The sequence below is a fragment of the Neopsephotus bourkii genome, unplaced genomic scaffold (assembly GCF_033783945.1).
Source record: "Neopsephotus bourkii isolate Nb327-2 ecotype Australia unplaced genomic scaffold, CSIRO-AGI_Nbou_v1 NB_309, whole genome shotgun sequence".
In the NCBI taxonomy this organism is placed as follows: domain Eukaryota; kingdom Metazoa; phylum Chordata; class Aves; order Psittaciformes; family Psittacidae; genus Neopsephotus; species Neopsephotus bourkii.
Genome location: NW_026900817.1, coordinates 52,620 through 77,646, shown reverse-complemented (window position 1 = coordinate 77,646; position 25,027 = coordinate 52,620). Strand labels below are relative to the sequence as shown.

The following is a 25,027-nucleotide window of genomic DNA, read 5'->3' as shown; positions in this document are numbered from 1 at the left end:
AAAGGAAGAAGGAAAAGTGAAGGAAAAGGGGAAGTTCTGGCCCTTCCTGGTTATAGGGAAGGTTTCATGGTCCCTTGGGAAAAAGCTGTTGTTTTGCCTTCTTCTCCCATTAATCCTTCCTTAACTCAAGCCTTCCAGCTCCTCATAGGCTCCATGGGCTCCCAATGGACTCTGGTGTGATTCCCTTTGCTGGTGCTGGCTCTCAGGGATGCGGTCCATGAGATGCTGCCGTGTCTCAGCATCTCCCTGTCTCCTGGTGTCCGTCCTGATTTGGTGTCTCAGTGTCCCTGTCTTGGTGTCTCCTCCATGGATCTAAAGCACTTTGTAAGGGAAAGCCTCTTAAGTTCATCATTCCCAAGGGATTGCAGCCATAGCTGGGCTGAGGAGCGGTGGAATGGTGTTTGCAGCAAGGAAAACCGGCCTTGGAGGCTGGCTCATGGTTCACATCCACGCCTGGGACCATCCTGGTGCAGTGGTGCTGCCATCCATGTGCGATGGGTTTAGGTTTAGGGGTAGGGATGGGTAGATCTAGAGATACTGGGGCTGCAGAGGGAGGTGAAAGCATCGTCTCCTGGAGGGCTGCTGATAACCCATCACTGGCTTCGGATCTGAGGAGCTCCCACCTCTGCAACCCGGGCATCACGTTCCAGGAAGAACTGGAAGGAGCAAGCAGGGTATGGAAATCCCAGGAGAACAAGACACATCACGCTCCCCTAATGATAATCAAAGGAGTATGAATGCAACTGCTTGAGAGACCGAAACCTTCCTCATAAAGCAGCACCACTTCCACAGCACCAGGCTCCTGCTCCTACCCAATCCATGACCCCAAATGGATCCTGTTGTGGCTAAAATGATACCTGGAGCTGTTTCCTTCCCCTCAACGAGCATATGGGTGTTAATGGCAGAAGTGATGCTAATTCTGTGCACTCAGGGGCAGAGCCGCTTATTCAGACCCAGCTCCCACAGCCTGAACGCGAAGGTTATTTAACACCAAGTGAGATGCTTGCAAAGCTGTGCTGGAATAATAATGCCAGGGGGAAAGCAGCATGAATCAAAGTAATGCCAATATAAATTAGGAAAGGCTTAGCCAATAAAGTGGGAATATATACAGTCGGAGGGAGAGAAACGCATAAAGTAGCTGCGTTAAGGAGTCAACCACCAGGATTGGAGTGCTGTGATTTAAAGCCCTTTCCCCCAGCATCCTATTTGCAAGCCTGATTTGTTATCTTGTCCTAGGAAGCCAAAGAGATGATGAAGAGAAGGGATTTCTCCAACCATCTGCTGGCAAACGCATCCATCAGCACCACAAGGACTTGCTCCTATGCAAAGACACGAGAGCCCACCATCGATGGAGCCAAAAGGGATATCCCATTGAATGGGAATATCAGGGTTTGGCTTGGTTTGGCCTTGAGCACTGTTAGGGATGGGGCAGCCACTGCCTCTCTGGGCACCCTGCTTTAAGGAGCCTTCTCCAAAGGGGTTGGAACTGGATGATCCCCACCCCAAACCCACCTGCACATGCAAACCCATCACCCTGCTCCCATGAACACACGTGGCACATGGGGCTTATCCCCTGGGAAGCACCGCTCCTCGCTGGGAAAGGCCAGCCCTGGAGCTACCAAGGGATTTATCCTGCATCTCAGGAGCTTTATTCGGTGCTGGCATTCAACCTTGGCTGCTTTTCCCATAGAAAACTGGCCCCTGCCTCTATGGAATGCTGCTTTAGCCCCACTTTGATTTATGGAAGGGCCCAAGAGGAGCCTGGGGATGGAGGGGGCTTGGAATTGGCCTCGTAGCTCTCACAGGCATAAGGGAAAAGGTGGGAAAACACCTTAGGAAATGGATAGTGAAGTTTTTAGGGTCCCCACTGAATCACCCAGCCCCATGGCAGCACCCCCTGCTTCCCCCCCCTTTATCCATTGCTTTCTCCCAGGCCTCAGCCTCAGCGCAGGATAGAGACTGCTTCTGCTGCCACCTTTAGCTGTGCTCAGCTGTTTAAAGCTCCGAGCTGGAGGCGATGTCTGGGCCCTGGCCCTGGGAATGCCGAGCCCCAGAGCCAGGGAAATGACCACAAAATGATTGGAGCTGGAGCTGCTGGAGCGGGTCCAGAGGAGGCCATGAGGATGCTCAGGGGATGGAGCAGCTCCCATAGGAACCAGGCTGGGAACATTGGGGTTGGAGAAGAGAAGCTTCCAGGGTCTCAAAGGGTGCAGGAGAGGGACTGGAGCGATGGGATGAGGGGTGATGGGTTCAGACTGGAACAGGGGGAGTTCAGGTTGGAGAGAAGGGAGAAGAGGGTGGTGGACACTGGGATGGGTTGAATAGAGGCGGTTTGGATGCTCCACCCCATTAAGGCCAGGTTAGACAGGGCTTGGATCAACCTGCTCTAGTGGGAGGTGTCCCTGCCCCATAGAACTGGGTGAGCTTTAAGGTCCCTTCCAACCCAACCCATTCCATGATTCCATGAATGATTCCTAACCCTAACCCTAAACACGGACACTGCTCCCAGCCCCACTGCAGCCCCACCACTGCAGGACACAGCTTTGCTGTTGATGGAGACCCAAGGTTGAGGAGCAAACACCAGCCCTGCATCAAACACCATCATCCTGCAAGCCCTGCTCTGATTTCCAGCCCTGGGAAGGGGTCAGGATCACTGGATGGATGGATATGGACTGGGACCATCCCAGAGCAATGGGAGCTTCCCATTCCCCAGGGAACAGGTACATCCTGCTGGAGACTCAGGTCCTGGTGGCCACATGGTCCCTTGGTGATGGAGGAGATGGGGGTGTGATTAGTGATGTGTGTGATGACCATTGGGGAGGCAATGGGGTTGCATGGGCTGAGGTACCACGGGAGGTGATAACTGCACCCTTTGTGCCCTGAGCTGCCCATGGAAATGGGAGTTTCACCCCGTTTCTCCCCAAACTTGGGTGGTAACAGCCATCAATGTGAACGATCCCATCCCAAAACACCAAACCTGTGGGATTCAGGAAGGGATGTCCATGGCTCCCAGCCCATCCACTGATGGTCAGATCCCACTGGTGGGATGTGAGGGGTCAAAGAGCCGTTGGCACCAGTTTCCCTGTGGGACAGCCGGGAGCAGCAGCTGAAAACCCTCCCTCTGCCAAGCCTGCAGCAGATCCCATGGGAAGGCAGGATTCCAGGGAGCCGGAGCCTGCTCCAGGACATTAATCATTAATCATTATCCAAGTGCTGATGGAAGGAGCCGGTCAAACACCGAGATAAGGAGCCACATAGAGCAGAGCTGCTCTGTTTGCACTGCAGGAGCTAAACCAGCTGGTGCAGCCGGCTGGAAACGGAGCCCTGTGGCCGGAACCAGTGACCCGGCTCGATGCCACCCAGGAGCATTCCATGGCAGGGGTTGGAACGGGGTGAGCTTCAGGTGCTTTCCAACCCAAACCATTCCATGGTTCAAGCCATTCCCCTTGTCCTGTCCCTGCATCCCTTGTCCCAAGCCCCTCTCCAGGTTTCCTGCAGCCCCTTTAGGCACTGGAGCTGCTCTCAGGTCTCCCCTTCAGGAGCCTTCTCTTCTCCAGGCTGCCCCAGCCCAGCTCTCTCAGCCTGGTTCCAGAGCAGCAGCATCCCCTATGGCCTCCTCTGGACTCGCTCCAGCAGCTCCACATCCATGGGATGGGTGGGATGGGGTGGGATGGGTGGGATGAGGTGGGAGGGGTGGGATGGAATGGAATGGGATGGGATGAGATGGGGTGGGATGGATGGGATGGGTGGGAGGAGTGGGATGTGGTGGGATGAAATGGGATGGGTGAGATGGGGTGGGATGGAATGGAATGGGATGGGTGTGATGGGGTGGGATGGATGGGATGGGTGTGATGGGGTGGGATGGATGGGATGGGTCGGATGTGGTGGGTGCATGCAGAGAGCATTCCAAAGGTGCCTCCCTGCAGCAGCATCCTTGGCTGCTGCAAGCACAGAACTTGCTCCATTAAAGGAGCAGGAGGATCCTGCACACACACACACACACACCCCACGGTGCCAATTGCATCTTCTGCAGCAGAATGATCAAATGGGAGCTTTTGTGCCCATTTCCAAGGGCCCGAGTGCCCAGGTCAGGCCGGCTCCATCAACCCACCCACATCCGCCTTGGCCATGGGGCATCAGCTGGGACGGGGATGGGGAACTGCTCAGGGTGTTTTCAACACTGCTCATTGAAGTGCTTGGCCTCATCCAGCCCCTGCCCGGCTGCGAATCCCATTGGGAATCCCACTGGGAATCCTTTAGCGAGATCCTGGATGGGATTTGCCCTTAAGAGTGGTTGTGCAGCAGCTCCCTGCTTTGGCTTGGGGACCCAGAGCAACCAACCACACACATGAACGGGTTCCAGGCACGCTGTCAGCAGGGGCAGGCTCCTCAGCGCTGGAATTCCATGTGGGAGGTTGTTGTGATCCCGGCTCGCCGCAAGCGCAGCCTCAAGGTCTGGGAGCAGGCAATGGGAGGAAGCATCTCCTCATCCTCCTTTTCCTGCCCAAGGATTCACCCAAGGATGAGCCTGGTGTCACCCCCAAGGGTGCCTGAGCGAGGCAGGAAGCAGGAGAACATCGAGGATGCTCCAATAGGGCCGCTATTGTGCAGGCACATCGGGGTGGGGGCCGCTTTAAAAAATGGGTTTAAATCTGGCTTTTTTAGTAAAAACGGGGGTTTATTTCCAAAGGAAAAGCTCCTTTTTGGCAGGAACCCCCCCTCTCTGCAGCCAGAAGCCCCAGCACAAGCACTTCCAGCTCTGCTGGGCCGTGCTCCAGCTCTGCTGCTCCATTGGGGCCACCTCCCCAGTACAAATCACCCCCCACTTCCCAGCACCAAGGGGCCCTCTTCTCCCCATCCCATCAGGCTGGAGAAGGGCAGGGGGGGCCCTGTGGTTCCCCCATCCCTGGGGTCTCAGTGGGGTCCGCAGGGGCTCCTGGAGTCACCCCAATCCCAGGAACCGGGGTCCCAGGGGGATGCATGGGGCTCAGGCTGCATGGGGGGCTCTGCAGGTGGGAACCCAGGCTGGGTCCTTCCCCCCACCACCATCCCTAGCTCCGGGGGGGTCCCCAAAAGGCCCGGACGGGGGGGGGTGGGGGATATCCCAGTGCGGAGGGAGGGGGTCGGGGAGGGGCTGCGGGCGGGGAGCGCCGTGTCCCGGCCCTGGTCCTGGTCTCGGTTCCGCTCCCGTTCCCGTTCCTGGTCCCAGTCCCGGTCCCAGCCCCGTTCCCAGCCCCGCTCCCGTTCCCGTTCCGTTCCCAGCCCCGCTCCCGTTCCGGTCCGTTCCGTTCCCGCTCCCCTCCCGTTCCCGGCCCTGGTCCCGTTCCCAGCCCCGCTCCGCTCCCATTCCCGTTCCCGTTCCCAGTCCCGCTCCCGTTCCCGTTCCGCTCCGTTCCGTTCCCAGCCCCGTTCCCGGTCCCAGCCCTCCCGGGGGCGGGGCGCTCCCATCCCGGCTCAGCGGCGGCGGCGGCGGCGGCGGAGCCGATCCCGGCCCGTCCCGAGCAGCGCCTCGGAGCCTCGGCCACGGCCACGATGGCTCCGTCCCCCCCCTCCGCCGCCGCCGCCGCTTGAAGCTCACCGGGACCGGGCTGGAGGGGGCCCGGAGGGGGGGGGGGGGGGCCGGCAGCGCGCACGGTACCGGCGCTGGAGCGGTTGAAGCGGGCGGTTACCGGTTGAAGATGCACTTGTTCCGGAGCTCCAGCTACGAGATCCGGCTGGAGGGCGAGGGGGGCAGCCTGCCCCGCATCCAGGGCATCCGCTGGGTGAGTGCGGGGCGCATGGGGGGGACCCCATTCGCTGCCAGACCCCGCTCTCAGCATCACTGCTAGCGCTGGGGTTTGGGGTCCAACCCCCCCCCCATTGAGCTCGGCTTGGGATGGGATCGGTGACCCGAGCGCTGCTCCCCCTTGGGGTGCGCTGGCTGCGGGGTGAAGGAGCCGGTGCCTGGTTGTGGTCCACGTTGTGCTCCAGTACCTGGTGACCATCAGCACCCGCCCCCCCGGGCCCTGTGTGCTCCCTGTGGCACCCGACTGCAGCACATCCCGGCTTGGGCCAGCTCAGGCTGTTCCTATAGGAGGGCCTCATCCCGTGGCAGCAGGAGGATGCTCAGCATCGCGTCCCAGGGGTGCAGGGGGTCCCTGGGGTGCAAAACGCACCAGTCTGGTTTGGGTTGATGGGTTAAAGCTCATCCAGCTCCAACCCCTGCCATGGGCAGGGACCCCTTCCACTGGAACAGGAGGCTCCAAGCCCCATCCAACCTGGCCTTGAAGGTCCCTACCTTTGGGCTTTCGCCCCCTTTGGGCTGGGATGTGACCCCATCACAACCTTCGCCTTCCTTCATGCTTGACCGGAGACAGAAGGCTTTAAGGCAGAAAGTGAAATTCCTTTAAGGAAGCAGCCCCCATCAGCATTCCTGTGCAGCAAATGAGGCATTTTCCCTCTGGTTTTCCCTGAGTTTTGGGGTATTTTCCTGCTTGGAACTTTGAGGAACTTCGTTTCAGGAGGGGTTTGGAGTGGCAGAAGGCAGGGATGTGGGAGCAGGAGCAGGAGGCAGCGTTGCTGTGTGGTGGCATCAGTGGCAGGGATTGCTCTGTGCAGGGAAAGGGGGATTTCTCCCCACTTCCTACAGGTATAGGAGAGGGGAAGGGCAGGGAACGAGCTGGCCATGCCCTGGAGCAGCACCATTGTCCCTTGTCCCCATCACTGCGAGCTCCTGGAAACTCCTCCTTGCATCCTGGCTCCGTCTCATCCCATCTGGGAACCTGCTTCCCTGATCCCAGGGCAAAATCCCTCCCAGCTCTTCCCTGCTGCGAGGCTCCCATTCCCTGGAATCAGCGGGACACCCCCAAGCAGCTCCATCCTTCACTGCCAGCATCCAAGTGCCACCGCGCTGCATCCCTAAAGGGATGGGGGAACGAGGGGGACACAAATCCCCCAACGCCATTCCCAAGGAGGATCCCAAGGGATCCTGGAGGCCCTGGCCGGCTGCCGTGCCCTTTGAGCCTGCGGATGGGCGAGGACTTTCTCCGGAGCCGTAAAGCCTGAAATAACTCCTGTTGTTTTCCTTGGGATCCCAAACAAAAGCAGCCCAGGAGCCTTGGCCGGCCGCCCGCCGCTGCCGGATTTCTGCAGAGGGGCAGGATCCCAGCGCCCGGAGCAGGAAGATGGAAAGAGGCGACTCCTTAGGAAGCCCTTTGGAATGAGGCAGGGGGTGAGGGTGGGGAGAGCATCCTGTGGCATCTGGGATGCTTCGGGAAGGGGGATTAGGGGGGGACCAGCCCTGAGACCTGCATGGGAGCAGCAGGAAAAGGCCATTAGGGAGCCCTCATCCCTGGCTTGCGCAAGTCTCCTCCAGTGTCCTTGTGAGCAGGATCACGGCCCATAGTGCGGGTTGCAACCGGATGATTTAAGGCCCTTTCCATCTCAAACCGTTCCGTGCCCCTGGCTCCGTGCCTCAAGGACGAGGCCTCACTTAGGGGGTGATGGATGGGACCCTAGGGGGGTGCCAGGGGGAGGCAGCTCCATGCTCCTCAATGGGAGCAAACATTTGCTCTGCAATCTCCGGTGCGTTTCCTGCTCCATGGGAGGGTCACGAGGCTCCGGAACGTTTGCAGAGGGAACAAGTCACCGTGTGCCAGGCTCGGGGACAGCATCGGAGCGGCCCCATCCGCTCCCTGCCTCTCTCCTGAGCCGGTTGCAGCGTGGTTGGTGGCTGCTCCAGAGGAGGATGGGGAAGCCTTGGGGGTATGGAAAGGGTTGGAGGAAATGAGGGAGCTGCTGGAGCCGGGCTGGGTGTGAGCTGGAAGGGGTTGGGACGGGCAGGGAGGCAGCGCAGGGCAGAGCATCCGTCCCAGCATCCATCCCAGCATCCATCCCAGCATCCATCCCAGCATCCATTCTAGCATCCATCCCAGCATCCATCCCAGCATCCATCCCAGCATCCATTCTAGCATCCATCCCAGCATCCATCCCAGCATCCATCCCAGCATCCATCCCAGCATCCATCCCAGCATCCATCCCAGCATCCATCCCAGCATCCATCCCAGCATCCATCCCAGCATCCATCCCAGCATCCATCCCAGCCTCCATCCCAGCATCCATCCCAGCATCCATCCCAGCATCCATCCCAGCATCCACCCCAGCATCCATCCCAGCATCCATCCCAGCATCCATCCCAGCATCCATCCCAGCCTCCATCCCAACATCTATCCCCATCCATTCCAGCATCCATCCCAGCATCTATTCTAGCATCCATCCCAGCATCCATCCCAGCATCCATGTCAGCATCCATGCCAACATCCATTCTAGCATCCATCCCAGCATCCATCCCAGCCTCCATCCCAGCCTCCATCCCAGCATCCATGCCAGCATCCATCCCAGCATCCATTCTAGCATCCATCCCAGCCTCCATCCCAGCATCCATGCCAGCATCCATCCCAGCATCCATTCTAGCACCCATCCCAGCATCCATCCCAGCATCCATCCCAGCATCCATCCCAGCATCCATCCCAGCCTCCATCCCAGCATCCATTCTAGCATCCATCCCAGCATCTATTCTAGCATCCATTCGAGCATCCATCCCAGCCTCCATCCCAGCATCCATTCTAGCATCCATCCCAGCATCCATCCCAGCATCCATCCCAGCCTCCATCCCAGCCTCCACCCCAGCATCCATCCCAGCATCCATTCTAGCATCCATCCCAGCATCCATCCCCGCATCCATCCCAGCATCCATCAGAGGTGGCCAGAAGGACTCTGTGCTTTGCCCTTAGCTCCTGGTGGATGGGTCTGTGCTTGGGTTCAGCTACAGAAAAGCTTCTGCACCCAATTTCTCCTGACTTCCTTAACAGAGGCTTCCACCCATCCCTCTTTGAGCTTGCTCCTTCCTTCCCACCCAGCAGATCCAAGGGGGATGTGGCCCTAAAGATGCTGCTTTCCAAGCACCCACCACCTCAGAGCCTTTAGAGCCTGAACTAAAGCGGGGGGGAACCACAAACCCTTCCCCTTAAGGTGCCCCCATGAAGATGCAGCCACCGGAGGAGGGAGGGAGGGAAGGAGGGAGGGTCCTCCCCTTGCCCTGGGGTTAATGCTCAGGGTGCCGGAGCTGCCTTGGCCAGGGCAGCACAGGCAGAACAGGTCTGACGAGCCCGTGCGCACCGCACCGCGGCAGAGGTGTTTATTCAAGGCTGTGGCCATGCAGGAAGCTGGGAGCCCTCATCCCACTGGGGAGCACTGGGAATAGGGGTGAGCTTCAAGGTCCTCTCCAGCCCAAACCCTTCCTCGGAAGGGAAAAGCTGGGAGAGGAATGAACGGGAGGATTCAAAGCCCCCATTGATGGGGATAGAAGATGAGGACTCAAGCGTGATCCAACCCCATTCCCGGTGGGGCTGAGCCTGGCTCCGGATGGGCTGTGGCACTCAGCATCCTGGACAGCAGGGATACAGATCCAACCTCATCGTGTGCTGGGATGGGGACCCCTATGGGTGCTATAGGGTGGACATAGCGGAGCCCATACAGCCACCAACCCCCTTCCCTTTGGTTTTCCAGACCCCGCTCTTGGACAATGAATCCAGCCTGGACTATGGACACAGCCTCACCCAGGTGGGAAATCCCACAGGGATGTGAGCTGTGGGGTCCTCATCCTGCCTTTGGGCTGGTCGATCCCTTGGGATCAGCCATTCCTGGGGGTGGGAGATGGAGATCCCGGGGTGCTGGGTTGGGGCATGGAGGTGTCAGCACAGTGAGGATTCACCCCCTTTATCCTGCTTCCCATGTACGACCCCTTCCCACCCTCAGGCATCCTCGGATAGGATCTGGCGAGCTGGGAAGCTCCTTTACATCCACCTCACCAGCACCCGGCCGGGCCTCATCCGGGACCACAAGCATCACCTGCGGCACCACAGGTAGGAGCATCGGTGCCCGTTGTACCGGGGGGCACCAGGCGAGGATGGGGACCCCGACATTGGAACATGGAATGCATTGGGTTGGAAGGGGCCTTGAAGCTCATCCAGGTCCGACCCCAAGGCCATGGGCAGGGACACCTTGTGCTCCAAGCCACATCCAACCTGGCCTTAACACTGCCAGGGATGGGGCATCCAAACCGTCTCCATTGAGCCCATCCCAGTGTCCCAACAGGGAAGAGCTTCCTTATCTCCAAGCTGAACTCCCCCTGTTCCAGTCTGACCCCATCACCCCTTGTCCCATCGCTCCAGTCCCTGATGCAGGTCCCTCTCCAGCATCCCTGTAGCCCCCTTCAGACACTGGAAGCTGCTCTTCTCCAACCCCAGTGTTCCCAGCCTGGCTCCTATGGGAGCTGCTCCAGCCCCTGAGCATCCTCATGGCCTCCTCTGGACCTGCTCCATCATCTCCATGGCCTTGAGGACACCACAACCGGATGCAGCATCCAAGTGGGGTCTCCCCAGGGCAGAGCAGAGGGGCAGGATCCCCTCCCTGAGCTGGGGGGTGCACATGGAGGGGGAGTCTGAGCTTCTCATTGTCCAAGACCCCCAAGTGCTCCTCAGGCTGCTCCGCTCCTCCTGCCCCATCCCAATCAGGGCTCCCCATAGCGCTGGGTGCTGCAGCCCCATTGCAGGGTGGATCTGCCCCTTGTGCCCCTGCAGGCAGTGCTGCTCCGGCCGGGAGCTGGTGGATTGGCTGCTCAGCACTGGGCTGGCACTGCAGACCCGCAGCCAAGCCATCGGCATCTGCCAGGTCCTGGTGGATGGAGGCGTCCTGACACACGGTGAGGCTCCTGCGCGTCTCCCATAGGTGCCCATAGCACCCATTGGGGTGCCCTGTGGGTGCCAGGGTGAGCTGATGGGTGCTGTCCCCCTGCAGTGAAGCAGGAGTGGCATTTCCAGGACAAGGACACCCAGTTCTATCGCTTTGCTGAGCTGGAGCTGAGCCCCGATCCCAGTGCTGGGCTCCGGGATGCGGAGGAGCTGCTGGAGGCTTTGGCATTCCTGGCTCAGCTGGGTCCTGATGCGCTGCTCACCATGGCCCTGCGCAAGCCGTGAGTGGCCAAGGGATGTGGAGGGTGATGGGGCTCATCCCATGGGGATCTTGGGTACCAAAGGATGTGGATGGGGGGGACCAGAGCATCCTTTCCACGGCTTGGGATCCCTTCCTTGCATGGCTGGAGAGGGGCCATGGATGCTGCTCACCCCCTGCTCCCCTCCCAGGCCTGCCCAGCGCACAGAGGATGAGCTGGAGCTCATATTTGAGGAGCTGCTCCACATCAAAGCCGTGGCTCATCTCTCCCGCTCGGTGAGTGCCCTCTGTGCTGGGCCTGGTCCTCACATCCTGCATCCCATCCGAGCATCCTCTCCTGGCCCTCTCTGAGCATCCCTGCCTGCGTGTGTCCCATCCTCGCTGAGCTCCAGGCTGGGATGATCCCAATGGAAGTGCCTCTTGCTGCAGGTGAAGCGGGAGCTGGCGTCCGTGCTGATGTTCGAGTCGCACCAGAGAGCAGGCACCGTGTGTAAGTACTGCGGGTCCCATGGGGCACGCAGGGATGGATGGGCCCCAAGGAAGGGTCCCCAGCCTGGGGGGGACATCTGGAGCCTTGGGCATCAGCATGGGTGATCCTGATGCCTCTTGTGGACCAGGGATGGAGGGGACCAGAGAAATCACTGCATGGGGTTGGGATGGGGACGATGATGAGGGATGCTTAGGATGGGGGGGGGGGGGGGGTGATAAGGGATGCTTGGGGGCTTGGCATGAAGAGGATGTTGAGGGATGCTTGGGAGGAAGAGGATGATGAGTGATGCTTGGGGGCTCAGGATCAGGAGGATGATGAGGGATGCTTGAGGGTTCAGGATGAGGAGGATGCTGAGGGATGCTTGGGGGCTCAGGATGAGGAGGATCCTGAAGGATGCTTGGGGGTTCAGGATGAGGAGGATGCTGAAGGATGCTTGGGGGCTCAGGATGAGGAGGATGCTGAGGGATGCTTGGGGGCTCAGGATGAGGAGGATGCTGAGGGATGCTTGGGGGCTCAGGATGAGGAGGATCCTGAAGGATGCTTGGGGGCTCAGGATGAGGAGGATGCTGAGGGATGCTTGGGGGCTCAGGATGAGGAGGATGCTGAAGGATGCTTGGGGGCTCAGGATAAGGAGGATGCTGAGGGATGCTTGGGGGCTCAGGATGAGGAGGATGCTGAAGGATGCTTGGGGGCTCAGGATGAGGAGGATGCTGAGGGATGCTTGGGGGCTCAGGATGAGGAGGATGCTGAGGGATGGTGTGGGGGTGGTGGGGTTGGGGGCTTGGGGGCTCAGGATGAGGAGGATGCTGAGGGATGCTTGGGGGCTCAGGATGAGGAGGATGCTGAGGGATGCTTGGGGGCTCGCTTGGGGGCTCAGGATGAGGAGGATGCTGAGGGATGCTTGGGGGCTCAGGATGAGGAGGATGCTGAGGGATGCTTGGGGCCTTGAGATGGGGAAGATGAGGAAGGATGCTTGGGGGATGGGGATGGGGAAGATGAGGAAGGATGCTTTGGATCTCCCCTTTGTCAACCTCTGGATGCCGTCCTTGCCCCGCAGTGTTCAGCCAGGGAGATAAAGGCACCTCGTGGTACATCATCTGGAAGGGCTCGGTGAACGTGGTCACCCACGGCAAGGTAGGTCCTGCTCCATCCAACCCCTCCATGTCACTCCCCCCCCAGTACTGCCCTTCACCCTGAGTGTGTGTCCCCCCCCATAGGGCTTGGTGGCCACCCTGCACGAGGGGGACGACTTTGGGCAGCTGGCTCTGGTGAACGATGCTCCCCGGGCGGCCACCATCATCCTGCGAGAGGACAACTGCCACTTCCTGCGCGTGGACAAGCAGGACTTCAACCGCATCCTCAAGGTGGGCAGCGCTCCCTGGGACCCCTATGGGGGGGGGGGGTTTGGGGTGCAACCGGGCAGCTTGAAGGGGCAGAGCTGCTGGCTCCTCCCTGCAGGACGTGGAGGCCAACACCATGCGCCTGAAGGAGCACGGGAAGGTGGTGCTGGTCCTGCAGAAGAACCTGCAGGGGGGCAGCAACCAGCCAGCAACGGCGCGGAGCAGCAGGTGATGGCTTGTGCCCAGCTCTTCTTGTGGCCACTGCGATGCCACTTGTGCCATTGCATCCCCTGCTTGTCCCTGTGCATCTCCTGCTTGTCCCATTGCATCCCCTGCTTGTCCCTCTGCATCCCCTGCTTCTCCCCTGCATCCCCTGCTTGTGCCTCTGCATCCCCTGCTTGTGCCTCTGCATCCCCTGCTTGTCCCTCTGCATCCCCTGCTTGTCCCTCTGCATCCCCTGCTTGTCCCATTGCATCCCCTGCTTGTCCCCTGCATCCCCTGCTTGTGCCTCTGCATCCCCTGTTTATCCCTCTGCATCCCCTGCTTGTTCCTCTGCATCCCCTGCTTGTCCCCTGCATCCCCTGCTTGTCCCTCTGCATCCCCTGCTTGTCCCTCTGCATCCCCTGCTTGTCCCTCTGCATCCCCTGCTTGTCCCCTGCATCCCCTGCTTGTCCCTCTGCATCCCCTGCTTGTCCCTCTGCATCCCCTGCTGTTTGTCCCTGTGTTGCATCCCCTTTGTCCCTCTGCATCCCCTGCTTGTCCCTCTGCATCCCCTGCTTGTCCCCCTGCATCCCCTGCTTGTCCCTGCATCCCCTGCTTGTCCCTGCATCCCCTGCTGCCCTCTGCATCCCTGTTGTCCCATTGCATCCCCTGTTGTCCCTCTGATCCTGCTGTCCTCTCTTGTTTGTTGTTGTCCCTCTGCATCCCCTGCTTGTCCCTGCATCCCCTGCTTGTCCTGCATCCTGCTTGTCCCTCTGCATCCCCTGCTTGTCCCTCTGCATCCCCTGCTTGTCCCTCTGCATCCCCTGCTTGTTCCTCTGCATCCCCTGCTTGTCCCTCTGCATCCCCTGCTTGTCCCTCTGCATCCCTTGCGTGTCCCTCTGCATCCCTTGCGTGTCCCTCTGCATCCCCTTCTTGTCCCTCTGCATCCCCTGCTTGTCCCTCTGCATCCCCTGCTTGTCCCATTGCATCCCCTGCTTGTCCCTCTGCATCCCCTGCTTGTGCCTCTCCATCCCCTGCTTGTCCCTCTGCATCCCCTGCTTGTCCCTCTGCATCCCCTGTTTGTTCCCTGCATCCCCTGTTTATCCCTCTGCATCCCCTGCTTGTCCCTCTGCATCCCCTGCTTGTCCCTCTGCATCCCCTGCTTGTCCCCTGCATCCCCTGCTTGTCCCCTGCATCCCCTGCTTGTCCCTCTGCATCCCCTGCTTGTCCCTCTGCATCCCCTGCTTGTCCCCTGCATCCCCTGCTTGTCCCCTGCATCCCCTGCTTGTCCCTCTGCATCCCCTGCTTGTCCCTCTGCATCCCCTGCTTGTCCCTCTGCATCCCCTGCTTGTCCCTCTGCATCCCCTGCTTGTCCCTCTGCATCCCCTGCTTGTCCCTCTGCATCCCCTGCTTGTGCCTCTGCATCCCCTGCTTGTCCCTCTGCATCCCCTGCTTGTCCCTCTGCATCCCCTGCTTGTCCCATTGCATCCCCTGCTTGTCCCTCTGCATCCACTGCTTGTCCATCCCCTGCTTGTTCCTCTGCCTGGGATCAGGAGGCCCCGATGCTGCCCCATCCTTCCCTGCTGTACCCTGGCTCTTCCCTCCAGGTACTTGGTGATGGCTGGGACACCAGAGAAGATCCTGGAGCATCTCCTGGAGTTCATGAGGCTCGATGCCACGCTCTATGACCCCGTGGGTAGGTTGGGTGGTGGGGGTGTCCATATCTCACCTCCCAAAGCCACCTTGATGGGCAGACAGAGCAGGAGCACCTTATTCCCATTGTTCAACCCCAAAACCTGCTCCTCGCCCCCTAACTCCCACATTGAGCTGGGAAAAGGAGGCAGCACCAGGCCCGAGAGCATCCCTGCATCTCCCCCTGCCTTTGGAGGGGAGCAAAACCGGTCCAGGAGGGGACCAGGAGATGTCCCCAGTGGGTACAAGATGGAGATGGAGCAGGGACACTCCATGGATGCTGCTCTTTGGCTCCAGCCTCTTCCCTCCCCACATCCCGCATCCCCAACCCATTCCATGCCCTTTAAGAGCAGGGTCCCAGTGGTGGGGACCCTTCCCCAGCGCCATGGCCCCAGCCCATTGAGCGCAGTGAAGGATGGGCAATGATGGCCTGGTCTCTTGCAGACACGCTGCTGGGGGATTTCCTGCTCACCTACACCGTGTTCATGCCGACCTCGCAGCTCTGCAGGGCTCTGCTGCACCAGTATCCTTCTGTGCTGGAGCTGGGCCCCATCCTGCTTCACCCAGCAGGACCCCGATCATGGAATGGGTTGGGTTGGAAGGGACTTAAAGCTCATCCAATCCCCAAGGGCAGGGACCCTTCCACTGGAGCTCCAAGTCCCATCCAAGCTGGCCTTGATGGGATGGAGCATCCGAACCTTCTCCGTTCAACCCATCCCAGTGCCCCAGCACCCTCACAGGGAAGAAATTCCTTATCTCCAACCTGAATTCCCCCTGTTCCAGTCTGAACCCATCACCCCTTGTCCCATCACCCCACTCCCTGATGCAGGTCCCTCTCCAGCATCCTTGTATCCCCTTTGAGACACTGGAAGCTGCTCTGAGCTCTCCACGTAGCTCCTCTGCTCCAGCATCCCCAAAGCTCTTGGGTACAGGGCACATCCCCATCTCCCATCCCCACACCCTGCCTGCTCCCCACCACCCCTTGACTGGTCCCAGTTTCCGTGCAGAGCCCATGGAGGGCTCGGGGCAGGATAAGGCCACCTATTCCCTGCACAAGCGCCGCAGGATCCTGCGCCTCGTGAGCCAATGGGTGCTGCTCTATGGGCGGCTGCTGCAGGGCGACCGCAGCACCACGGCCCTGCTGCAGGTACCAGCATCACCGGGATGGGGATGTGGGGATGGGGACATGGGGGTGTCCCCAGAGGGGGACTGGGACTGGGACATCCCCCATATGGACCATGAGCATCTTCCTCCTGCAGAACCTGGCGGACCTGGCGAGCCAGGACCCCCGCCTGGGGGCGATGGTCCAGGAGGCAGCACCGGAACGGAGGCGGCCCCGAGCGTGAGTCCCATGGGAATAACAGCATCATTTAGGGATGGAAGGGACTTAGAGCTTAGAGACACTTGGAGCTCCGTCCCCCAGTGCCCATGGCTCTGTTCCTGCACTCCTTGTGCTGGGAGTATTGGACTTCCCGTGGGAATGGCTGGCAAAGCAGTGACTGTGTGGATTGTGGGATGCCAGCAGCTCTTGGGTTGTCATGTCCATAGGTTTGGGGTTTCCCACTTACAGGGATTGTGCCCCATAGGGATGCTCACGGGGCTTAGTGGGGACCTGGATCCTGGGGCTGCAGGACCTGGTTGTCCCCTTGAGGATGCTCATAGGGCTTGGTGGTGATGTGGGGCTGCAGGACCTGGTTATCCTTATGGGGATGCTCATGGGGCTTGGTTGTGACCTGGGGCTGCAGGACCTGGTTATCCTTATGGGGATGCTCATAGGGCTTGGTTGTGGCCTGGGGCTGCAGGACCTGGTTATCCTTATGGGGATGCTCATGGGGCTTGGTGGTGACCTAGGCCTGCAGGACCTGGTTATCCTTATGGGGATGCTCATGGGGCTTGGTTGTGACTTGGGGCTGCAGGACCTGGTTATCCTTATGGGGATGCTCATGGGGCTTGGTTGTGACCTGGGGCTGCAGGACCTGGTTATCCTTATGGGGATGCTCATGGGGCTTGGTTGTGACCTGGGGCTGCAGGACCTGGTTATCCTTATGGGGATGCTCATAGGGCTTGGTTGTGGCCTGGGGCTTCAGGACCTGGTTATCCTTATGGAGATGCTCATGGGGCTTGGTTGTGACCTGGGGCTGCAGGACCTGGTTATCCTTATGGGGATGCTCATAGGGCTTGGTTGTGGCCTGGGGCTTCAGGACCTGGTTATCCTTATGGAGATGCTCATGGGGCTTGGTTGTGACCTGGGGCTGCAGGACCTGGTTATCCTTATGGGGATGCTCATAGGGCTTGGTGGTGACCTGGGGCTGCAGGACCTGGTTATCCTTATGTGGATGTTCATAGGGCTTGGATGTGGCCTGGATCCTGGGGGCTGTGGGACCCGGTTGTCCCTAGTGCAGGCTTTAGAGCTCTAACCCCCCCTTTACCCCCTCTGTACAGGCTGGAGAACGGAGATGGGAGTGTTTCACCCCAACCCAAGGTAGGGGAAGCCCTGGGGGTGCTTTGGGTCCCTTTGGGTGCCCTGTGGGGTATCTGATGGCCTGAAGCATCCTCCCTACCTCGGCCATAGGCTCAGTGCTCGGTGACCTGGTTGGGGAGCCAGGAGGAGGCGATTGTGAGCAGCACTTGTGCCTTGAGAGCCCAGGACAAAGGTAATGCCCCACTGTGGGGTCTGTCCCCTCCAGGGGGTGGGACACTGAAGCCCCTTTCCCATCCCCATTCCCCATCCCATAGTGCCCTATGAGATCTACAGAGCCGACCACTCCTGCCTGGTCACGGTGCTGCCCATCAACGCCTCGGTGCGGGATGTGCTGCGGTCCCTGGCCCCACGGCTGGGCCGTGATGGGGAGCACATCCTGGTCAAGGTGAACTCATCCGGAGGTGAGCGGGATGCTCCCAGTGTTCCCTTATGGAAAGGGGTTGTTCTGTACCCAACTGGGATCGGGTCCCTTCTCCCTCCTGTCTCCCATAGACAAAGTGGGGCTGCAGCTGGATGCCGTCGGGGTCTTCACATCGCTGGGGCTCAATGAGAGGCTCTTTGCTGTGAGCGTGGAGGAGCTCAGCAGCTTGGTGAGCACAGATTGGGGGTCCTGGGGTGGGCAGCATCAGCCCCATAGCAGCTGTGCTGGCCCCATAGCAGCTCCGGGTTGGGGTGTCCATCCCACTGCTGCTCTCCTCCTGTGGTACCCACGGCAGGAGGGGTCGAGCATCATCTCCTGTGCATAGAGCCCTCATCCCGAGCAGTTGGGCCCCCAGGTTGGCTCCTCAGAGACCCTGGACCTCATCAGCTCCAAGGACCTCGCCAGCCACCTCACTGACTACGACTGGAACCTCTTCAAGAGCATCCATCAGGTAGGGCCACCAATGGAGGAGACCCCTCGGGGTGCATTCAAGGCCCCCCCCCCCCCACATCCTGAGCCTTCCCATCGTGCTTTGCAGGTGGAGATGCTCCACTTCATCATGCGCCCGCCCAAGTTCCACGCCGTGACCACGGCCAACCTGGAGCGGGTGATGCGGCGCTTCAACGAGCTGCAGTTCTGGGTGGCCACCGAGCTCTGCCTCTGCCCCGACGTGGGCAGGAGAGCCCAGCTCCTGCGCAAGTTCATCAAGCTGGCGGCACAGTGAGTGCCCAGACCCATGGATCCCATCCCCATGGAGCCCATCCCATGGATCCCATCCCTATGGATTCTGACCCCATGGAGCCCATCCCCATGGATCCCATCCCCATGGATCCCATCCCATGGATCCCATCCCCATGGATCCCATCCCATGGATCCCACCCCAAGGATCCCATCCCCATGGATGCATCCCCATGGATCCCATCCCCAGGGAGCCCATCTCTATGGATCCCATCCCCAGGGAGCCCATCTCTATGGATCCCATCCCCATGGATGCATCCCCATGAAGCCCATCCCCAAGGAGCCCGTCCCCATGGAGCTCATCCCCATAGATCCCTATTGATCCCATCCCCACTGATCCCATCCCCATGGATCCCATCCCCATGGAGCCCATTTCCATGGATCCCATCCCCACGGATCCCATCCCCAAGGATCCCATCCCCATGGATGCATCCCCATGAAGCCCATCCCCAAGGAGCCCATCCCCATGGAGCCCCATTGATCCCATCCCCATGGAGCCCCATTGATCCCATCCCCATGGAGCCCATCCCCATGGATCCCATCTCTATGGATCCTATCCCCGTGGAGTTCATCCCCATGAACCCCATCCCCATGGATCCCCATAGATCCCATCCCCATGGAGCCCCATTGATCCCATCCCCATGGAGCCCATCCCCATGGATCCCATCTCTATGGATCCTATCCCCATGGAGTTCATCCCCATGAACCCCATCCCCATGGATCCCCACAGATCCCATCCCCATGGAGCCCATCCCAATTGATCCCAACTCCAAGGAGCCCATTTCCATGGATCCCATCCCCACAGATCCCATCCCCATGGATCCCATCTCTATGGATCCCATCTCTATGGATCCCATCCCCATGGATCTCCATGGAGCCCATTTCCATGGATCCCATCCCTATGGATCCCATCCCCATGGATCCCCATGGACCCCATCCCCACGGATCCCATCCCTATGGATCCCATCCCTATGGATCCCATCCCCATGGATCCCCATGGATCCCATCCCCACTGATCCCATCCCCACGGATCCCATCTCCATGGATCCCCATGGATCCCATCCCCACAGATCCCATCCCCCCGGATCCCATCCCCATGGACCCCCTCCCCATGGATCCCCATTGACCCCATCCCCACGGACCCCACGGTCACCTCCATCCCTCACCGCCCCCCTCTCCCTCAGCCTCAAGGAGCAGAAGAACCTCAACTCCTTCTTCGCGGTGATGTTCGGTGTGACCAACACGGCCGTCAGCCGCCTGGCCAGGACCTGGGAGGTGCGGGGCACCCCGAGCACCCCCCTGAGCACCCCAAGCTCTGAGCCATGGGGGGGTGCTGGGGGCCAGGGGAACGGGAGCATGGAACCGGTTGGGTTGAAGGGACCCCAAAGCTCATCCGGCTCCGTTCCCCCTCATCCCATCCCCGCATCCCTTCTCCCAAGCCCCTCCCCTGGTTTCCTGCATCCCCTTTAGGCACTGGAGCTGCTCCCCCTCATCCCATCCCCGCATCCCTTCTCCCAAGCCCCTCTCTGGGTTTCCTGCATCCCCTTTAGGCACTGGAGATGCTCTGAGGTGGGACCTTCTCTTCTCCACCCCTCAGGCCCCATAGACCCATCTGGGTCCCAAACCCCTGCACCAGGGGGGGCAGCGGGCCCCAAACCCATTGCTTGGAGGGCGATGCTGTGGGGTGGATGTGGGGTGCAGGAGGTGCTGGGGGGGTTCTCCAGGGCTGGGAATTCCAGGTGCTGGTGCCCATGAGCTTCTCCCTGCACAGAGGCTGCCCCATAAGATCCGGAAGCTGCACTCGGTGCTGGAGCGGATGCTGGTGAGCGCAGCCCTTGCCCTGTATCCCCCTTCCCATCCCATATCCCCCTGCCCTGTATCCCCATTCCCTTTATCTGCCTTCCCACTCCATATCCCACTTTGCACCCTGTATCCCCTTTCCCATCCTATATCCCCCTTTCCATCCCATATCCTCCTTGCCACTCCATATCCCCCTTCCCACTCCCTATCCCCCTTCCTTGTATCCCCCTTCCCATCCTGTATCCCCTTTCCTACCTAATATCCCCCTTCCCTGTACCCCCCTTTCTATCCCAAATCTCCCTTCCCACCCCATATCCCACTTTGCACCCTGTATCCCCCTTTGCATCCTATATCCCCCTTTCCATCCCATATCCTCCTTGCCACTCCATATCCCCCTTCCCACCTCATATTCCCCGTTCCCTGTATCCCCCTTCTCTCCCATATCCCCCTTCCCACCTCATATCCCCCTTCCCAACTCATATTCCCCTTCCCTGTATCCCCCTTCTCATCCCATATCCCCCTTCCCACCTCATATTCCCCCTTCCCACCCCCTATCCCCCTTCCCTGTATCCCCCTTCTCATCCCATATCCCCCTTCTCACCTCATATTCCCCCTCCCCTGTATCCCCCTTCTCATCCCATATCCCCCTTCCCACCCCGTATCCTCCTTCCCCCCCATAACCCCCCTTCCCACCCCATATTCCCCATCCCAGCAGGGTTTATCCCTGTTTCCCAATAACCACAACCTCCCGGGGTTGCCATGCAGGCGCTGCCCTCCTCTTCCTCCCCTGTTCCCTGTACCCCCACTGATGCCCCGCTCCATCCCCAGGACCCATCCTGGAACCACAGGGTCTATCGCCTGGCCGTCGCCAAGCTGAGCCCCCCCATCATCCCCTTTGTGCCCCTTCTCCTCAAAGGTGGGTACCGGGGCTTGGGATCCCTATGGATGCACCCATGGGCCAGGAAGCCGGCGCTGGTGCCTCCATGCCCTCCTTCCCTTGCAGACATGACGTTCATCCACGAGGGCAACCGCACGCTGGCCGAGAACCTCATCAACTTTGAGAAGATGGTGAGTGGGGTCCCAGCCCTCGGGATGCGGATCCAGGGCCTCCCCGGCCATCCCTATGGATGCGGGGCTGGCAGCGAGTGATGCTCCTGCGTTGCCTGCAGCACATGATGGCCAAGACCCTGCGTGTCCTGCAGCGCTGCCGCGGCAACGCGCATGGTAGGGTCCGATGGGAATGGGGCTGGGATCCTGTGGGAATGGGGGTGGGATCCTGTGGGAATGGGGATGGGATCCTATGGGAATGCGGATGGGATCCTGTAGGAATGGGGATGGGATCCTATGGGAATGAGGCTGGGATCCTGTGGGAATGGGGCTGGGAATGGGGCTGAGCTCCTATGGGAATGGGGCTGAGAATGGGGCTGAGCTCCTATTGGAATGGGGCTGGGATCCTGTGGGAATGAGGCTGGGATCCTGTGGGAATGGGGCTGAGAATGGGGCTGAGCTCCTATGGGAATGGGGCTGGGATCCTGTGGGAATGGGGCTGGGAATGGGGCTGAGCTCCCATGGGAATGGGGCCAGGATCCTATGGGAATGGGGCTGGGAACAGGGTTGAGCTTGTGCAGGATGGGGTTGAGCTCCAGTGGGAGTGGGACTGAGATCCTAGGGGAATGGGGATGAGCTCCTGCAGGATGCGGGGGGAAATGGGGCTGAGCTCCTATGGGAATGGGGCTGGGATCCTGTGGGAATGGGATGGGATCCTGCAGGATTGGGCCTAAGATCCTACATGAATGGGGCTGAGCTCCTGCAGGATGGGGCTGGGAATGGGGCTGAGCTCCTATGGAATGGGGCTGAGCTCCTATGGGATGGGGCTGAGCTCCTGCAGGATGGGGCTGGGAATGGGGCTGAGCTCCTATGGGATGGGGCTGGGAATGGGGCTGAGCTTCTATGGGATGGGGCTGAGCTCCTATGGGATGGGGCTGAGCTCCTGCAGGATGGGGCTGGGAATGGGGCTGAGCTCCTATGGGATGGGGCTGAGCTCCTATGGGATGGGCCTGAGCTCCAGTGGGAACGGGGCTGAGCTCCTGCTCTCTGTCCCCATCCAGCTCCACTCTCTCCGCTGCGAACCCGCTCCCAGCACCGGCCCGAGGACCCCAAGGCGGTCCGGATGTCCACGTGTAAGCCCGGGCGCATCCATCCCTCCCCTGGGACCCCCAGCATCCCTATGGGATGCTCCAGAGCGAGGCGATGGAGGGCTCCATGGGATGCGGCTCCATGGGGAGGGTTGGTCCAGAGGTGATGGATGGGGACCGGGGGGACCCCATTCCTGACCCCATCCCCTCCCACAGGCTCGGAGCAGTCGCTCAGCGTCCGCAGCCCCGTTTCCACCTGGGCCTATCTGCAGCACCTGAGAGCCATCGACAGCCAGAAGGAGCTGCTGCGGCTTTCCAGAGACCTGGAACCCTGACCCAGGCCGGAGCAGGGAGGTGGCAGTGGGGCTGCCCCATAGCTCTGCTCCCAGGAGCGCCGGGCACGGGGCTGGGATGGAGCCAGCCAAAAGCTGCTCCTGCTTGGCCAAGGGGCAGGATGGGGGCTATGGGCAGTGGGGTGAGCACTGGAGGTGCTGCGTTCCCCTTCCCTCTCCATGCAGCAGCCTTGGATCCGCTCCCTGCTCCGGCCAGGAAGGAGGAAGGAGCCTGGATGCCCCCAGTGCTGCCCATCCTCTGGGTACCAGGCTGGGAGATGCCGCTTCCCCATGGAGGGCCTCAAGCTGGAGCATCCCGATGAGCAGGGACCACGTCTGTCTCCATCAGGGTCTGGCTCCTGCTGCCCCATGGATCACAGGGGGGCTGCCCTTCCCTCTGGTGTGTCCCATGGGAGATGCTGGCTCCCATCCCAGCCTATGGGAGCTGCATGATCCCGAAACCATGGGGGAAGTACCTTGATATCCCCCCCTCCAGAACTATTGGGGTTAAAGCATCCTCCTCCGTGCATCAGTTACCCCACATGGATCGGGGGCAGGAATAGCCATATCCAGCAATGGGACAGCATCAGGCCTGGAGGGAAGGAAGCAGTGGTGGCCTCATGATGGAGATGGGGACCTGCTCCAGCCAATCCCAACCCACAGCCACAAGCAGGGCTTAGGGGGAGATGCCTTTGGAGGAAGCAGTTGATGGACCCCAGGGGCCAGGACCCTCCGAGCATCTCGATGCACGTGGAGCACTTTGACAACGACCTCGAGCAGGCCTGGGTGAAGCTGTGGGGCTCAGGGGACATCAGAGCCCACAGAGGGACCCACCACAATGGATGCTCTGTGCCATGGCCAGGACACCACAAGCCAAACCCTCACCAGCCTTGCCCCAAGGGCTACAAGGACCAGAGCTGCTGCCTTGGTTGCTCTTCAAGCCGTGCACGTCAATGGGTTGATGACAATAAAGGTCCCATCACACCTAAAGGAGGTTTCAAGCAGCCACTTATGGGGTGGGAGGTGGGTTCCTTGCAGCACCCAGCCCAGTGCGAGGCTTTGGCTTGGGTGGTTGTGCTCAATGGGGCTGGAGGTTTCCAACCCCATCCCCATGCATGGTCCCAGCAGTGGTCCTGTCCCTTAAATGGGTGCAGAGGAGGCCATGGGGCTGGAGCCAGGCCTGCCCCTTTGTGAACAGGGAGGTTGTGCAATGGTCCAGAGGCAGCTTGGAGATGCTCTTGGAGGTGGGATGGGCACTGAGCTGGTCCAGTATAGGCCCCTTTGAGTGGGACACAGGATGTGCTCTGCAATGGGAATTGTGTTTCATAGAATCATAGAATGGTTTGGGTTGGAAAGGACCTTAAGATCATCCAGTTCCAACCCCTGCCATGGACAGGGACACCTCACTCTAAACCAGGGCACCCAAGGCTCTGTCCAACCTGGCCTTGAACACTGCCAGGGATGGAGCATTCACAACCTCCCTGGGCACCCATTCCAGTGCCTCAGCACCCTCACAGGAAAGAATTTCCTCCTTAGATCCAATCTAAACTCCCCCTGTTTCAGTTTGAACCCATTACCCCTTGTCCTATCACTGCAGTCCCTAATGAAGAGTCCATCCCCAGCATCCCAGCCTGTAGCTGTGTCTGGGATTGCCCCGACCCAGGTGTAGGACCTTGCACTTGGCATGGTTAAACTTCATGCGGTTGGCATCAGGCCACCTCACAAGCGTGTCAGGGTCCCTCTGGATGGCATTCCTTCCCTCCAGCGGATCAACCCAACCACACAGCTTGGGGTCATCACAAAGTTGCTGAGGGCTCACTCAATCCCACTGTCCATGTCACCAACAAAGATGTTAAACAAGACCGGTCCCAACACCGACCACTGAGGGACACCACTCGTTACTGGTCTCCAGCCAGACATTCACCCATTGACCACAACTCTTTGTGTGCGTCCCTCCAGCCAGTTCTTTATCCACCGAGTGGTCCATCCATCAAATTGATGTCTCTCCAGTTTAGAGACAAGGATGTCGTGTGGGACAGTGTCGAGTGCTTTACACAAACCCAGGTAGATGACATCACCTGCTCTACCCCTGTCCATCAGTTCTGTAGCCACATCATAGAAGGCCACCAAATTGGTCAGGCAGGATGTCCCCTTAGTGAAGTCACCAAGCACCTTGATTTCCTTCTGGATATACCAAAACACCCATCATCTGGGACCATCTCCCATTGGGATGTGTAGAACTGAGCCTGCTGTGGGCAGGGGAGAGGCAGGTGACCACATCAAGCACAGGCTGAGCTTCCCGTTGGTGCTCCCTGGGGATGCTCCATAGGATAACAACCCCTTGCAGGGCAGGGACCATCTCTGTGCTTGTCCCCTGGATGAGACCACAATGGGATCACCACAAAAC

General features: G+C 59.9%; 1 protein-coding gene across 1 annotated transcript; it reads left to right on the top strand.

The window, feature by feature from the left end:
• Positions 1 to 5,607: 5,607 nt before the first annotated feature.
• On the top strand, positions 5,608 to 23,127 carry RAPGEF3 (Rap guanine nucleotide exchange factor 3). The gene is made up of 27 exons (XM_061347179.1): positions 5,608 to 5,762; positions 9,547 to 9,600; positions 9,796 to 9,902; positions 10,620 to 10,741; positions 10,837 to 11,011; positions 11,181 to 11,265; positions 11,419 to 11,479; positions 12,537 to 12,613; positions 12,697 to 12,843; positions 12,938 to 13,047; positions 14,628 to 14,716; positions 15,157 to 15,235; positions 15,709 to 15,859; positions 15,972 to 16,054; positions 17,155 to 17,194; positions 17,285 to 17,366; positions 17,449 to 17,595; positions 17,687 to 17,784; positions 17,941 to 18,066; positions 18,154 to 18,335; positions 19,538 to 19,628; positions 20,125 to 20,175; positions 20,982 to 21,069; positions 21,157 to 21,221; positions 21,323 to 21,377; positions 22,262 to 22,333; positions 22,505 to 23,127. Exons 1-27 carry the CDS (start codon positions 5,679 to 5,681, stop codon positions 22,621 to 22,623), a joined length of 2,640 nt encoding a protein of 879 aa, XP_061203163.1. The 5' UTR covers positions 5,608 to 5,678; the 3' UTR covers positions 22,624 to 23,127.
• Positions 23,128 to 25,027: the final 1,900 nt, after the last annotated feature.

Bases quoted from the DNA above. Each gene is read 5' to 3' on its own strand.
- RAPGEF3 (XM_061347179.1), top strand. From the start codon at position 5,679: ATGCACTTGTTCCGGAGCTCCAGCTACGAGATCCGGCTGGAGGGCGAG. The intron at 9,903-10,619 runs GTAGGAGCATCG...GTGCCCCTGCAG, and splicing joins CATCACCTGCGGCACCACAG to GCAGTGCTGCTCCGGCCGGG. The intron at 11,012-11,180 runs GTGAGTGGCCAA...CTCCCCTCCCAG, and splicing joins ACCATGGCCCTGCGCAAGCC to GCCTGCCCAGCGCACAGAGG.